Source organism: Labrus mixtus, chromosome 22, assembly GCF_963584025.1.
Source record: "Labrus mixtus chromosome 22, fLabMix1.1, whole genome shotgun sequence".
Lineage (NCBI taxonomy): Eukaryota > Metazoa > Chordata > Actinopteri > Labriformes > Labridae > Labrus > Labrus mixtus.
In genome coordinates this window covers 1,429,720-1,446,559 of record NC_083633.1, presented here as the reverse complement: position 1 = coordinate 1,446,559, position 16,840 = coordinate 1,429,720, and the positions used below count along the sequence as shown (strand labels likewise).

General features: G+C 41.1%; 2 protein-coding genes across 2 annotated transcripts; one reads left to right on the top strand and one right to left on the bottom strand.

Annotated features, from left to right (window-relative positions):
- Nucleotides 1–43: 43 nt before the first annotated feature.
- LOC132956372 (DENN domain-containing protein 11-like) lies at nt 44–12,153 on the bottom strand. Its single transcript, XM_061029786.1, has 9 exons — nt 11,424–12,153; nt 9,527–9,626; nt 9,092–9,250; nt 6,537–6,693; nt 6,289–6,427; nt 5,112–5,243; nt 4,853–5,003; nt 4,407–4,475; nt 44–2,747 (listed from the first exon to the last, which is right to left on the bottom strand). The coding sequence occupies exons 1-9, from the start codon at nt 11,824–11,826 to the stop codon at nt 2,552–2,554; spliced, it is 1,506 nt and encodes a 501-aa protein (XP_060885769.1). The 5' UTR covers nt 11,827–12,153; the 3' UTR covers nt 44–2,551.
- Nucleotides 12,154–12,354: 201 nt separating this feature from the next.
- Nucleotides 12,355–16,649, top strand: arl1 (ADP-ribosylation factor-like 1). Its single transcript, XM_061029787.1, has 6 exons — nt 12,355–12,501; nt 13,116–13,250; nt 14,361–14,442; nt 14,885–14,996; nt 15,300–15,478; nt 15,612–16,649. Exons 1-6 carry the CDS (start codon nt 12,498–12,500, stop codon nt 15,640–15,642), a joined length of 543 nt encoding a protein of 180 aa, XP_060885770.1. The 5' UTR covers nt 12,355–12,497; the 3' UTR covers nt 15,643–16,649.
- The last annotated feature ends 191 nt before the right edge of the window (nt 16,650–16,840 follow it).

Genomic DNA, 16,840 nt, shown 5'->3' with positions numbered 1-16,840 from the left:
CCAGGTGAAGCTACTGTACATAAACACACAGCAACAAATGAAATAAGTCCATTAATGTTTAAGTCATGAACTTTGACCTGCACATTTGGTAATCTGAATTCCATCTGAAAGTGAAACTCAGGAAAGTTACTTTGTACATTGTACTCAGACTGAGAACATGTTGTTTTCCTTACAAGTGGTGGTACACTTTATTCTTGAAATGGTTTACAGTAAAATAAATAAAGTGAAAGCTATTTTAACATGAGTCGTGCTGTCACTTCAACTACAAACATGGTTGCTGTAGGTCATCTATGGTGCCATGCAGTGTGGCAGGAAAAATCAGCTTGAAGTTGTTTCTTACAGCAGACGGTGGAAACAGAAATGCATGAAGGTGTCATGTGATACAGAGGCTTAGTGGGATCATGATTGCCTTATAAAACACATTCAACAGATCCCAGTTCTTCACAGGTAAAGTAACAGCAATTGTATATTTACATTGAAATGGATTAACATGTTAACACTAAAAATAACAAAAATAAATGGATACATTACTTAAAAAAAACCTCAAAATATACAAACAAAAAGAATAACCTTAGTTTGTTTTAGAAGTACTTAATGTCTTGTAGTGTGTAGCACAAAGGCCTGTAACCACAGTACAAGGTTTGTTACTGTGTGGCATGTAGGAACCGGAAAAAATGAAACTCGGAACCAATACATCTGACTTTTAAGTGATTTGATTTCAGTGCATTTGTCTTTCAGTGTGTGATTTTTCTTGTCGAAATGATTCATTCAGAATCACTCTGAAGCGAATACCTGGAAACACTGACTTTCTTGCTGCACACAAGTTGCTGTAGGATGTCTTCTGTGTGAGGGTTTCCAGGATTAAATTAAAAATGACCCATCAAGGTGAAATAAGAAATGATTACAGCTGCATTAAACAATAAAACATTTTTAAATCCCTATCTTTGGGGGAACTTGCTGAGCCTCTGACGGAACATTTTCTGTACAGTTGGGTCTCTACACTTATCAAACATGTTTCTAGCATCAAAATGACAGTTTTCAATAAAGACCAGTGTATGCTACCTATCCAGTGCTACAAGCATTCCAGTCTAGAGCTAGCTAGTGATGATATTGGAACATCCAGCAGCTATGTTTGTGACTTATTTGTGAGCTGTTGGGAGACTTCAAAGAAACGGAGAAAAAAAATAAAACTTTACATGAATTGTGTGTAAATGAAAAGTGTTCACAGGATGACGAGTAAGACAACTTTGTGCGAACATCTCACTGACTAGTAGTTCCTATGTATCTGTCCTTTTTCAGTTGTTCTGCCCTCTAGTGGCCAAAATATGACTTGCATCTTAAGGCTTCCAAAAAACGTAGAGCCAGTTGACATGTTCCTTTGATATTTCTGTATAGCCTCATGTATGAACAGGTAAACAAAGCATAGATAGCTTGTATAAGCTATTATTTTGGTCAAATGTAGAGAGCTTAAAAGTAGTAAAATGATATCTTAACTGACTGTACGATCTCTTCTTCAGATAATAGTGGTTAAAAGGCAACTTTTAACTGAAAGAATATTTTGATGGTGTGAAGTCACCCCTGAACGCCTGTCATTGTCTTTACTGGAGAGCTGCGAACATAACTGGACATTTGAAAACAATAAAAGACTAGACAGCATAATTGCTTCTGAACAGCCCTGGTGCAAAAAAAAAAAGCCTTTTCAAATTGCCCTTTTTCATTCTGTACACAAGATCCTTGACAAATCTGATTTGGTCTTAGCTCGTCACCTTCTCATTCGTTCCATTAAGTACCACTTAAACACTAGTGCTTACAGACATGGTTCCTGATGAGAAAAAAAAGGAGAGTTTTCACCTGCTTGTAGTGTCATAAATTAGCGTTCAAGACAGGAGGCCCTGATTTTGAAACTGGAGGCTTAAGAATGAGATATTTAAATCCAGCACTTGATACAAGGACAGCAACACTGGTGGAGAGGTGGACCCAGTATCACACATACACTGACACACACTGTACATACAGACACAAACACAGGATTATTTACAAGAAGTTTACCTCTTTTTACCTTTCATTCATTAGTCTTTTGTTACATTTTTGTTCACTGGAAATTTCCAAACCACTGCCTTCATTTTGGAGGAAGTCTTCTTCCTTCAACTTGAAAATCTGAGTTCAGGCAAAGTGTTTCTTGCCGATCATCTTCTTAAGTTCGGACCTGCCATCCATTGCATTTACATCCATTGCAGCAGTATCCGACCAAACTGATCACTTTTTGAGGTGAGTAATCCATCCAAAGATTTATCTCCATAAGGCTGCATCAAGTAGAAGTGATCTTTTAACTCTTGGTTTAAACACATGACAGTTGACCGTTATAGTTGTTTTTGCCATCACACTGTGAAGAAGCAGAACAGAAAAGCGCAGGGAGATGAACAGTTACACCACAGAATTTACTGGAGGTTGAAATAGTCCTGAAGACTCCCAAGAAGCCAGTAGTGCAGCACTTAAAGGTCACACCCCCCTTTTGGAAAAATCAGCAGTGATGAAAGGCAAGTCTGTCGTCTCAACTGCAGCACAGCTGCTCCGATACCAGCAGGCTGTCATAGCCGTAGATCTCCAGCAGGTGGAGCAAGAAGAGCCTGTCTCCGTGGGGATCCAGACCCATGGCCCTCACACTCTCCGGGGTCAGGGTTGGATCAGAGCTCCCTGCCACCTCACTGAGGGTCTGGAAAATCCTGTTGTTCTGCTCGAGGAAAAAACTGGAAATTCAAGGAAAAAAAGAAGATTGTAGTTTGAGATTTATGCTGCATTCATGTGGTGTCTGACACATCGGAAAAAAAAGTTTCCGAGTTGTAAACTGCACATGAACGCCTGCTCAAGATGGAACAACAACTCGGAAACTCAGAAAAGAATTAGGTGCTTGATTTCCCGACTTGACGTCAGAATCGTCACCACATAGGGGGCAAAATAAGTTTTTATGAATTCATGTATTGCATATCAACTTTTAACAGTGACATTTCACAGATCTTCTTCGTAGCATAAACGCTGTTTGTTTTTTGCTGTTGTGACGACTTTCCGAACTGAGATCACTTGAACACACTGAAGTCGGATGAACGACTTCCAAACTCGGAAACCTGGACCACCCGAGCAGCACATGAATGCAGCATTTGTTACGAGGATCTTCATCATCCAAATCACAATATTACATATTAAAGGCAGGGTTGTTAATTTTAGAAAACTAGCATGATTTTGAAAGTAGCATTCCCTCAGTGCTCCGTCTGCACACACCCCCCTCCCCTCTGTGCTCCCTCAAAAGCCACACCCCTCACGTACATGCTCAAGCGCCATTGGCCCAGAAGCGGAGCTCAGCTCATGCTTTGAGTGTGGGCTCGTGCATGCATGGGGTAGAGAACGAGCAGGGAGACAGGGAGGCGTGTGATTGGTTCATCAGATTGGTACCTCGTGGCAGACATTGGTCAAAGTTTTTACAAGCTTACAACTGATACAGATGATGGACTTTCTTTGTTTTCTTTTTCAGAGCACCTGAGTTATTAATGTCTGTCAGGACCTAAAGACAATTTCAACCAAAATCTTAATAAGTGGATCTGGAGAAAAATTAACAACCCTGACTTTAAGCATTTGATTTCATCTTTGGCGTGTTCTGTAAACTCTCATCTTATATTCTTGTAGATTTTATTTTATATCATTGAAAAAAGGCTAAAAATAAGAACGAGGCTCCTCTTCGTTCGATTTAAAGAGCCCATATTATGTCCTTTTTGAGGTTCGTATATTTAATCTATGTACCTACTTTTGTACGTTCACAATAGCTAAAGTTTGAAAAAAGTGTCTGTTTTCATGTACTGCTCCTCCTTGCTCCCTCTACGCTCTGAGTCCGTCAGCTACACTCTGTTGAGCCCCCACTGTTAGACTCCACATGGGCCAAGTCTGCTCTGATTGGTCTGCTGATCCGCTCTGTCGTTATTGGTCAGTTGCTCAGCACGCGTCTTGGAAATTTCAACATGAGCTGCAGGGCTTGCCACAACGAGCCAATGGGCTTAGATCAGTGATCTCACACTGACAATGACGTCGGACTGACACATTTTTATCGAGGGGGACTAGAACCGAGCGTTACATGCAGCTAATGCTACAGCTAACAGGAGGACGTAGGAGAAGCCACGTTTCCGCGGACTTTGAATTTTTGCACATACATGTGCCTAAACATGCACAGGACACTTGGAAAACACACTGAAGGGCATATAAAACCAGAAAAAGCATAATATGGGACCTTTAATAACTACAGTGACTGTGAGAGAAGGAGAAGGTCATGAGATTCTCTGAACCTCTTTGATTAAATTTCAAAAATATAAAACTGCTGACTGCTCTGTACTGGCTGCTTAATGAAATTGTGTTGTACTTACAGAATAAAGAGATCCTCTTCACTGGACACACAGTCTCCGTTTTCCTCCTGAGAGTACAGCAACATCTGCCTACAAACACAGAGGCCCATCGTTGATTACCGTTTCTTTATACATGATAATCAAACAGGAGGGAGGAAGGTTTATAACAATGCTAATCAGCATGACAGAATGCTATAGTAAAGACGTGTGTAATGGTAAAATAATGTACAATAAAGTATAGGAATCTTTTTAAATCCAAATAAATACATTCAACATTAAACCTGAAACCGACTGGGCACTTAAAGGGATACTTCACCCATTGAAACATGAATCTGTATTTACATTGGGTCATATATGGAGTCTTCAAAGGTACAGAGTTATAAAATGTACCCTGTCATCATAGGAAACTAAAGTAGAGCACATAACCTTGGGTTGGCAGTACCTCTGTTGTTAGCAGTGTTACCTACCTCTGCTCAGTGAGCTTGCGATATTTCTCCCTGTCTGCCGTGCTGAGGCGGAGCAGAGGCTTCAGCCCATCTCTGTTGGTCTTTACATTCTGATTGTCCACATAAACATCATACAGATCCTTCTTCTCCTCAAAGATCTTCTCAGTAGTACCTACACAAACAATCACACATCAGATTTCAGACGCTGATTGAACATGTAAAACATGTATAAGACAAAGCTTTTTTCACAAAAGTTGACATGCTAAGGGCTTCTACTTGCATGCTACATAGGAAAGCTCTTTCTCCAGGGCGCTGATGTCGGCCACATTAACATAGAAGAAGGGGCGGAACTCGGGCACGGCCACGCCAATCCCAGGGATGGAGATGTTTGCCAGGCAGCAGCAGCAGTACACTTCAAGGGGAGGGACATTATTAAGAATGATGATAAGTGCAGGACAAGAAAAGAGTGACACAGGATGTGACTGTGTGCAGGAGGAATAGGCTGCCCCCCCAGACCCGTACAGCAAGACTGAGTGGAAATAGTATATGCTTGAAATGTCAGCGCACATGTCCCTGATGTGAACTCCTTTACCTTTAAAAAAAATGTCAAAATGGCACGCACATCCGAGAAAGTTTAAGTACTGGGTGCTGAATAAAAAAATGTCCAAAGATAGAAAAAGTACTGATAGAAAGAGTCTGCACACCAGAAGCTGCTCCAATTAAATTAAATTAAATGGAAAACATTTCAGGCATTTCAATTCCTTCACCTTTAACATTTTTTTCGTTTAAGTGTTGGCTCAACTTGATTTGGAGAGATCAATGGCAAATGTGCAAACTGGACCAAATACATTCAAAGGACATGGCGACCTTCTGTGAGATAAACTATTGTTTTGACTATTACTATGACTATCTTGCCACGATGTTGAATGAGAAGTTTGATACCATTCTCACATCTTCCCATTTGATATGAAGCAGGACTATGAAACCATAAGGTATAGCATAGAGACTTAATACCATCTATTTTCTTCCCCTTATCCAAGGTAGCAGCAGGTGAAGTAAGTCAACCCAGACTTCCCTCTCCCATCAACATTTTCCAGCACTTCCTGGGAGATTCCGAGGCTGGAAAACCTCCAAAGGGAGGTATAATGATCACATGCCCAAAACACCTCAATTGGCTTAAATTGAGGCCAATGTCAGTTGGCCTAACAATAAGCTTTTTCACAGAGTGGACACATCAGAGAAAGTTTGATGCTCTAGAGATGCTGAGATTGTCTTTTCATTTATACACTCCTGGTCTTGTTTCCCACTGTTTTAATCTTTGTGCTAAGCTAGGCGTACCAGCTGAAGGCTTCAGCATCATATGGAATGGGCAGACATGGGAGTGACATCATTAGCATCATATAAGCATTAAAGTGAATGTTTGTGATAATCTGTAGATTTATACAGATGTTTCTCACCTCTGTAGCACACCACACCCACGGGTGGCGGGGAGAAGATCAGGATGCGTCTGCGGAGGAGAGCTAGTTTCCACAGCACCATGATCTGCTCCCCAAAGAAGCGGATGAACTGGGACATACAGCCTGCAGGGTGAGTGATCTGGTCCAAACACAGAGGTGCATAGAGGTAATATAGTAATACTCTCTCTTCCTTACAGAAAGAAACACCAGCTGATGCTCTTAAGAATTGTATATATTTTTTCTCCTACCTTCATCTCAGGGTGCATGCTGTGGTTGATCGCAGCTCCCCAGGCGTTAACCGAACATGCAGTAACAACCCCGTCACCACTGGGGGGCAGAAGTGCCCTCTTGTCCTCGTAGAAGGCCTCTAGTGGGGAGTAGTGACCTGGGGACTGAAGCTGGAGCCTGCAGCAGGTGACATAAAAAAATCATAATACATAAAGACATTCAAAACCTTGAGATTACAAAATGTATACAAATTTTAAAAAGTGTTATATTTCTTAATTCTGTTCACTTTTTGTTGATCTGGTTGCTGCTCCTGAACCTTACATGAGTACTGCTACATATGATGTAACCAATGCTTTTTGGTAAATAAACAAACCTTCATTAGTCATCCAAATTATATATTTTGAAAATTACTTGTTACATTGCTCAGCACAGAAAGCCTTTTTGGTGGTAAAAAAAAATGCTAATGTGCTTCAAAGTCAGTAATGAGTGCAGATCAAACTGTTCTGCATCTGTTTGTAATATGTGATATTCTGTTAAGTCAACCATTTTGTTTTCTTGTGTTTTATGTTCACTACCGGTTTTATTATTTTTTTTTTTTTTCCTGCTGCTTGCGTATGATTTCTAGTCTGACTTCCTGCCATTGTTCTGTTTCCTGCCTTTTGTCCCAACACACCTGTGTCTCATCTGCAATTAGTCTGACCTGTATGTACACCCCTGTGTTTCCACCGGAGCCTCTGACAGATTGTCTTTGTCTCCTTAGTGGTTCATAATTCCCGGCCTTATGTTCCTTGTGTTTGCTCGCCTGCCTGGTTTTGATTAGATTTTGGATTTTGTGGATTTTTCTGCCCTCGCTGACTGCCTACCTGTGTATGAATGTTTGAGTAAAGAACTTTTTCTTACAATCTGTTTTTTCGTTTCCTGGACGGCCCTTTGCATCTGAGTGTGGTTTTGAACTGTTACAGTAATACAGATCCATTTGGGCTGAAGCCCCTCATCGAGTAATAACAGGCCGGACTAAACTGAACCAGTGCAGTAAGCTTAATGTCAGTCTGAGGGGAAAAAATATAAGGCCAAAGTACAGAGGTAGAGGAGTAGCCCAACACTGTTATGGAATAAATACAGCTGCATTATGTTACTTTGTTTATATTTAACCTCTGTTACTATCCTTTACATATTAAGAATAGAACAGAGAATAACATGGAAAGTATCTTAAACATCTCATGAGCAACAGTGTGTCCTTTATATAACTGCAGCAGCATTGAGCAGAAACAGCTTCATGGGGAACGATGAGTAAGGAGCATGACCACTGCATGACTGGACGCCAGGAGAGGACAGAGTGTGGGAACTGTGGGAGGGGAGAAAGCAGAGAGAAAGGGGGAGTGGAAAAAAGGGAGAGCTACAACAAATCTTCGGATGTAACTCAGAGGGAAACTGGCCTGTCGACGCAAGCAATATTCTAAATAGGATTGTAAATAGGGGGATGTAAAAAGCAAAATGTTTAGAGAAGGGGGAAAGTGTTCTGTTTGGGATGAGGGAAAAGAAAGAAGAGGAGGAAGTAGGCTAAGAGGGGAAACCCCAAGTAGCAGCACATAGAGGCCATGACTGATCTAATATCTGAAAACTCTTACTAATAGGAACAGACAAGAACTCTTGTAAATCAGCTTTTATGTTTAAGCGACGTAACAGCAGAGCGCTTGAGTTCGGTTGATCCAGATTAAAATCTTCTCAACTTTGACCTCTTCTAGCGTTAAATTGAGTTCACACTTTCAAAGTGATTTCACATGATGAAGTGTGATCTCTTTGGGCACACATGGGCGGCTGTGGCTCAGTTGGTACAGTCGGTCGTATCTCAACAGTCGGATCGGTGGTTTGATCCCCACCTCCTGCAGCCACATGTCCGATCATGTGTCCTTTAACACTTAACCCCAAGTTGTTCCCGCTGCTGCATGATGGGACTACTTAATACTGATGGACACTTCACATAGCAACCTCTGCCGTCAGTGTGTGTGAATGGATAGGTGCATTGACTTGAGCTAAAGATTCTAAATATATAAAAACTTTAATTATTTTTCTGTGTATCCCCTCTCTAGTACCTGAAGTATTTTGTCACGTCATCTGCAATTAACACTAGCAGTGCTGAAACAATTATTCTTTAATCCCTAAAACAAATTGGATGAGTATGTTCTTTTAGTAATAGAAAATTGTTCTCTTCAAGTCATTTATCAAGTAAAGAACAAGGATTTTCTCTTGTAAACTGAATTTCTTTGACTTTCACTCTTAAGCAAACATGGGAAGTCCTTTTTTTAAATTCTGCAATTCAATGACAACAATGCTAACTAAATCTCTTGCGGAAAATTGTGTGATGTGATCAACAACTCAGGGATGGCTACAAAATGATCACTGTGAAGAGGAACAGTTGAAGTTTTTGGGTTTTTGGAATTTTTTCCATTGGACAAAACACAGTGCGAAAGAGTGATGAACCGTGGTTGCACTCCACATTCTCAGTCTTTTATGCAGTGAAGCTCCTGCCATGTGTAACTAGCAGAAGAGCAGTACACAAACCAGCTCCTCTTACCTGACCTGGTGCTCCAGGAAGCTCATGTAGCGGTAGAGGAGGGTGTAGGAAAGAGATAGGATCCCTACTGACTTCATCCTCGCCCCCCTCTCCACTGTGCTCTCCACCGGCATGTTGGCAAAGCAAGCGAGGCCAAAGAAGCTGCCTTTGCGGAAGTATCTGTGGACGGAGAGGAGAGGAGAGGAGAGGAGAGGAGAGGAGAGGAGAGAGGGAGGCAGACAAACGACGCCATGAGTCACAAAAAGAAAAGACACTGCCAGATGGCTGGCCTTTTTTTCTTTTTTGCCAGGCAACGCTTTCTGTCTCTCTGTCCTGCCAGGAGGAAGACATGGGGCTGCATCATAATACTCTGAATTAGCTTCCTACACTCGCCTGCATCACTCAGGTTACTGATGTCTTTGTGCATCTATTCACACTAATCATGCACATACTTACATGAAGTCTGTGGTGACCCTGTGGGAGCCGCTGGCGATGGCTTTGAACTCGACTCCGTCCAGGTCCATGTCGTTGGGCAGACACCACTCCAGCATGTTTCCTACCACACCCCCACACAACAAGGGAATATAATATTAAAAACTGCCCAGGCAAGCAGGAAACATGCCGATAGAGGAACAGACAGTCAACATAGGACCACAATTTCATTTTATGCTCATGAAACAACAGTGGCACAACCCGTCTGGATTCTTTTAAATTCATTAAGTTGGACTCTGTTGCTCGAGCAGCAGCTGAGCAAATACGGCTCGATAGGAGACAGGGAGACAGAGAAGATGACTCAGCCAAGCCGGTGCAGTCTTCATTAGAACTACTTGCATCTCTTGGTGATTCATTAGCAGAAAAATGAATTTCTCTCAGATTGAGCTCACGGGTCTGCATCATCCACTAAGACTAAACAACCACCTGTGGCTGAACATTTGAGATTCCATTTTGTCCACTTTGACAGCTTGAACCGGCTTTAACCGTACAGCTTTGATGCAGTGCAGAGTTCCTATCAGAGACACACATTCAGACAAGTATTAAAAGATCACTACTTGAGAAATAGAAGAGGCATCCATTCATACATATTTAACATGTCATTCATGAACAAAGGAGCCATATTGTCTTCCCCTGCCTCTCCAAATGAAAAATGAGACAAAGGAAAAACTTGAATATGAAAGTTAAAGACAACATTCTTTGCTGGGAAAAAAAAAAAATGTAACCCAAGGAGAGAGAGCATTGTCGTAAAATAAAAAAAATTGTGCGACCTAGACAGTATCAAGAGTTGTTTTTGTTGCAATTTTTGGTAATTCAAAATAAGAAATTACCCAATAAGACTTCTATGTTGTTGCAATGTTATCAAAACAGGTATCAATGTGTGATTTTTGCCAGTATTCTATCAAAGTTTAAAATTGTATTGTGACTATCATACTTTGCAACACATCTAATAATGTGTATTACACAACTGATTAATAGTATTTTCATATCATAGTTTTATCTACTGTACATATTATGTTTAGTGTATTGTAAATAATTAATTATTGCATTTTCTCTTCTCATTGGTCTCTCTCCCTGGAAATCCTTGATCTGCTGTTGAGGTAACATTGGCTTATTGGTGGACTGAAAATAAAAGGTTTACAGTAATTACTGTACAGAGCAAGAATTGATCCATCTGCAGTCTCATTTGTAGACTATCAATTGAGGCCTTTTACACAACAGACCCTTTTAGACTGTGTGGCAGATTTGCAGCAGTGGAATACAGATACCAGTACAACTTCATCAGATACAGACAAGTGTTGAGGAAAGTGTTTTTTAAAAACCTTTTTACACTCCATACGCCAAAATCCATTTAAATAAGACGTGTTTTAAGACGATGTGCCAAGCTCCACCCTGTATTGACTACAGTCAGGTTTTAGATTACTAAATTGATTGGTCCTCTTGGTAAGTGACCACACAGGGGGGGGTTCACAGGAGCTTATTGTGTCTTTAAAATGCATACCCCTCATTAAAAATAAATAGGCCTTTCCTGCGGAATCAACCAGCTGATTGATTTCCATCACAGAACTTGTCCGGATGTATAATCACGTCTCATCTGTGTTAAGGCTTCAGAAGGTGTCATGCCTTTGAATCGTGTCTCTAAACATATGGCCAGGTCAGAAAAATGCCACACCTGTAGAAGGTTCTGCAGACTTCGTTTTGGGCGTCAGACACGATACATTCACACGAGGCAATTCTCTAGCGTTTTGTCCCCTTCCTTGCAAAATAAGCACGACTTTTGTTCTTTTAGTTAGGGTGAGAAATGTGGCCTTTACTTGTTAAAAGGATGCAATAACGCCCTGTTTCATATGTAATGTCCTACCTGATCTGGTATTGAATGTAACCACGAAAACAGACACAATCTGGTCCTTTTCCTCCCATTTCACCATCCTGTCCTCCAGCGGTACCATCATCGATTCCGAGTCCGAGAGATGCTCCTCGGTGTCGGGGTGCAGCGCTTCATCCTTACCCACTGGGTCGCTGGAGGTCACGGGTGGGGCGCTGCAGCCGTCTGCGTTGGATACAGACTTGGTGGGAGTGGGACCCCCTGGACCGCTGCTCCACCCAAACGCCGGCGAAGAGCATCCCGATGGGACATGACTGTTGGAGGGGCTCGACAGTCGTTCCTTGGCGTTCCCCGTCGCCGGTGCCTCTCCCTCGGGCTTCTCCGCAGACGGAACCTCCTCCCAGTCCAGCAGAGGGGCACGGTCCGACCGCTCCACCATCCTGTCGGCGGTCCCGCCTCGTCAGTCTCACCGCGGATTGTATATGATGTTTCAGCCGACAGGCACCAGGTCCATCCGGGCAATTATCACATTAGAAAGTTCTATTTAAAAAACTGTTCACAATGGTTGCATGTTCAATAAATTAACGTTACAAGCACAAGATTTCGCATCTATCTTTTTTATCTTTCTTGTCTGAGGTGATCATAAATTTGATGCTGTTCAGAGAGGGCAACTCCTTCGTCTGATCAGAGCTACATTCAAAACAATCTAACAGTTACTGCCAAAATGGCCTCATTTGAATAGCTATCGAACACTTTGAAACACCGATCAGAATTTGCTTCTTGAATGCAGCCTGCATCACAGCGTCGGAGTGAATTTTGCTTTTAGAAGCAGCACTTTCGTCAAACGTTGTGTTTATTACAATAAAATAATCCGTCTACAATATATCCAAACGAAATATTAAAACAATATGAATGTGCTAACAGCATTGTTATTTTTTTTAACTTGTACTGTTCGTCCATTTCAAAGTTTAACTCGCGTGTGAATACGACGAATGTTGCGTAACAGAAACTCAGTGAGAGTTGGCGACAGCGACACGTCAACCACACGGAAGAAGCTCCCTCTCCGACCTGCACCAGTCTAACCGATATAAGGACTGTAGTCTTATCAAGATGGGTATGTAATTTAAAATAAATGTGCCGATAATATATATATTATTAGTTAATATAACGTACATTATATTGAGTAATTAGTTACTGGTATATCTCTGTTCTGCTTCTGTCTGCTTAATGTGACGCTCAGTGCGTCGGCTGCAAGCTAAGAGAGCTAATGTTTGCTATTGATAGTGAACGCCGTGTGTTTTACATACATGTGTGAACAGCTCCCAAACGCTTCTTTCTCGAGCATTTTCGATTGCCTGTTTTATATTAACTCTCTACTGGAATTAAGGAAACAAGAGAAGAAGAATGAAAGTGTTCAGTTTATTGTCTCATGCTGCAACATCAGTCATCATAACTAAGCTAACCTCAGCTAACTGAACGATACTGACAATGAACAGGGCCAATCTTGTGAAAATAAGAAAAATGAATAATAGAATAATCCAGAACAGATAACTCGGGCTTCTTTGTTTTCTTTATCAATCAAACACCCTAAGTTTTCATAGTTAAGATCGGGTTAGCAGATGTTTCAGGTTTTGGTTTAAAATCATCTTGAGAACATATTTTGTCCACCTATCAGAACCTTTGGGTTTTTTCAGCTCCGATTTGTTCCCCTGTGTGTTTTATTTCCAGGTGGGTTCTTTAGTCTTTTCTCTAGTCTGTTTGGCACCCGGGAGATGAGGATTTTGATCCTGGGTTTGGACGGCGCAGGAAAAACGACTATTCTGTACCGGCTGCAGGTTGGAGAGGTGGTCACAACTATCCCGAGTATGTACTGGTTAGATAACCTTTTTGATTTAACTCGTTCTTATTGTCATTATAACACAATGCTCTGCTTTCAAGACATGGTGAAATGGTAATTAGATTAGACAGCTGTAAGCCTTCAGGCAGCCCGTCTGGTTAGACTGGCTTTGAGTCTATTCTTTACAATCTGAAACGTTCAAATGTCAATAAGACAGAGAAATCCTGATTGTGTTTTCTGTGTGTACTCGATTTCTCAACAGTTTCTCAACACTTTGAGCTGCCTTTATATTCAACCATGTGAATATACAGATACTTACATTTTGATGTTAGAGATTCAGGCACATGTGCATGAGAAAAACCCCTCAGGGAGGATAGAAGGAACTTTTTTTTTATTAAAAAAGATTAATTCAAAATCCAGTGTTTCACATGTTATCTATCGCTTCATCAGGTAAATATGTTTGACTTATTCTTAGGTCAAGCCTTATATTCAACATTTCGACCTTATTGAATACATTATTTTGGATCGGTTGATGCAAAATGCATTGGATATACTTTGTTGTAATTTTCATCCATTAAAGATTTTGTAATGTTAGTTTTATGATGTAGGTTGTGCCTTTTTATTGGCTTAATCAATATTGACTGTTTGCCTGGCGGCTTATGTTCCGTGATTCGCCTAACCAGAAAAGGTGTGGGCTAGGAACTGTGAATGATTTTCAGCTTTACCTGAAGTTTTTTTTTTTTGCAAGAGACAAAGGACAGTGTGCAGGAGTGCTGTCCTCTCTTGTCATTGTACACATGCTAACTATTTGCATGATTACCACTCAGGGGTTAGTGACTACACAGGATCTTCTGCCTGGACAACAAACTCCCCTTTACATACATACATGCCCCAGTGGTTTCCTTATTTCAGGATTTATAAAGAGCACCATTTATTCAGAATATAAAACTGAATAATCAAAAATTTTGGAATGAAAGTAAACATTGAATTAAATATACCATTGTCTCCTTTTTAACATTTTCTTAAGCCTGCAATTAAGACTGAGCTTGTTGTAATCAGCAGAAATACCTCACATGAAGATAAGAGAGTTGTAATGATCAGGCTAATGTTCTGTGTTTTTATCTCTCTCTTTGAAGCCATCGGCTTCAACGTCGAGACGGTCACATTCAAGAATCTGAAGTTCCAGGTGTGGGATCTGGGAGGACAGACGAGTATCAGGTATGTGGAGGTGCAAACAGTGGCTGTACTGAGGAGTGCACAGGAATGTGTGTGACACCAATCTTGGTGGTTAAATTCTTGTCTTAGTTGGTATGGAGGCATTTGAGTATACATCCAAACGAGTTAAAATCTAGTTTATGCAGAGATATTTTTGGGGCCTTTTTTTGGACAGGACAGCTGAAGAGAGACAGGAAATGTTGGGAGGACAGAGTAGGGAACGACATGCAGCAAAGCGCAGAGGTCGGATTCGAACCCATGACCACTGCAACCAGGACTATAGCCTCCACGCTTTGGGCACGCAACATAACCACACAAATGTTTGAACTTGCCTCTCTTTATTGTTTACTGGCACTTTAATGGAACTTCTCATCTACTCCCCATCCTCCTCCTCTCGTCTCTTCTCTCCTGTGATGACCCGTCTGCTCCTCTCTCTACCCATCAGGCCATACTGGCGGTGTTATTACTCAAACACAGACGCGGTGATCTACGTTGTTGACAGCAGTGACCGCGACAGGATGGGCATCTCAAAGTCGGAGCTGGTGGCCATGTTGGAGGTAAAGGTTTTTTTTAACTATGACCCACTACAAAGACCAAAGTAAAACAAGAAGATATGTTGTCTCAAGCATTTAGAGAATACCCTCACTTTCCCTCTACTGCCACCATGAGGGCATTTTATCCATTTGTGCAACACTGACTCTTGACAAGACATGGTGAAAAGTAATGGACTCCCATAAAAAAAATATGATTATCTTAGATAACTTAACAATCAAGCACTAATGGTAACTTTTATAGAACGTGAAAGACAACTGAATTTGCAAAATGTCTTGATGTAATTGTGCGACCTTGTTTCTATCCAGGAGGAGGAGCTTAAGAAAGCTATACTGGTGGTATTCGCCAACAAACAGGATATGGACCAGGCGATGACGCCGACAGAGGTGGCCAACTCACTCGGCCTTCCCGCTCTCAAAGACAGAAAATGGCAGATTTTCAAGATCTCTGCCCTAAAAGGCACAGGCCTAAATGAGGCAATGGAATGGTAGGCTTAATGAGGAATAAATAGAATATGCAACAACAAGTTCACTCATCCTGTTCAGTATTTAGTTTATACTTAAGACAAATAACTGTTCCTAGTTTACCAAGATTTAATTGTATTTGCTTTGTCCCCACAGGCTGGTGGATTCCCTGAAGAGTCGGCAGTAAAGGCTCACACCCATTTTGTACATACTCCTGACCTTTGACCCTTCTGTATGAAGCCTTGTAACTGACCCCTCCCCACTGGACCAGTGATTGCACTCCTCCCACCTCCAACCCACCTGAAGCCTTCGCCAGGCCCTCCCAATGCCTAACGCCTTTTAAGCCTGGGACTTAGAACTGAAGGCTGCAGTAATGTCTGGACTGAAAACACACACACAGCCCCATCTGTACCAATGCTGATGGCACAAGGGAAGGTTTTATGGAGCTCTATGATGGATGGCTAAAATTAGTATTTACATTTTAGGTGTTTCAGAAACACCTGGTAACAGGCCTGTTACATGTTTCTAGTTTTATGAATCCATTTATAACAGCCACATTAAAAGTTATCATGAATAAGGTTCTGTGAAAGGCAATCCACACTGACCCTCTAGTGTTTCTGAAACCAGATGTCTTGGCTTGACAATGCAGCACCTAGCTTGTTCTTCTACCACAGGGGTTAAGGTGTTTTTATGCAGTAGTTGATGGACACTAATGTCTCAAAGATGTGATGAAGATCCACCAGGAGGCAGCATTTCCAAATGAAGAACATCATCCTTAGTTTGATAATACCTCATACCATACCTCTCTTTTATCAATCAGTCAGCTTGTGGGGAATGTTCTGATTAACTTTGAGAAATCGCATATCTAGCCTCAAGCTGTTAAACATCTACTCTCTGTCCTCCAGCCAAGTGTTACTGCAGCCTGGGCTGTTTTTGTATGATATCTTCAGGCAAATGTAATGACATTTATCTTTTTTTTTTTCTTCTCCTGTTCATTTGTGTGCTCCCCCCTTTTTCTTTTTTAAGTTTGTTGGTTAAAAGCTTTTTTTTTTCCCATTTAAATCCTCGAGTACAACTTTGGCATATTAGTCATTTAGTTACTGAACACTAACTGTATGTTCAAAGTTTTATGGTTTCATATTTATATCTGCTTGTACAGTGAAAATGATTCTCAGTAAAGATTGCTATCAGTGATTGTATCATTTTGTGTGTCAAATTATAAACCAGACAAAATGTTAGTAGAAATCTCTATTAAAAAAAAAATGAAGTACATTCAACTGCACAGAATATAAATCCAAGGAGAGCGCTACATGTTCAGAGATAAACTGGTGTCATTACCCACACTGAGACACCCTGCTGTGTAACAGCTGTTACATGATATCTAA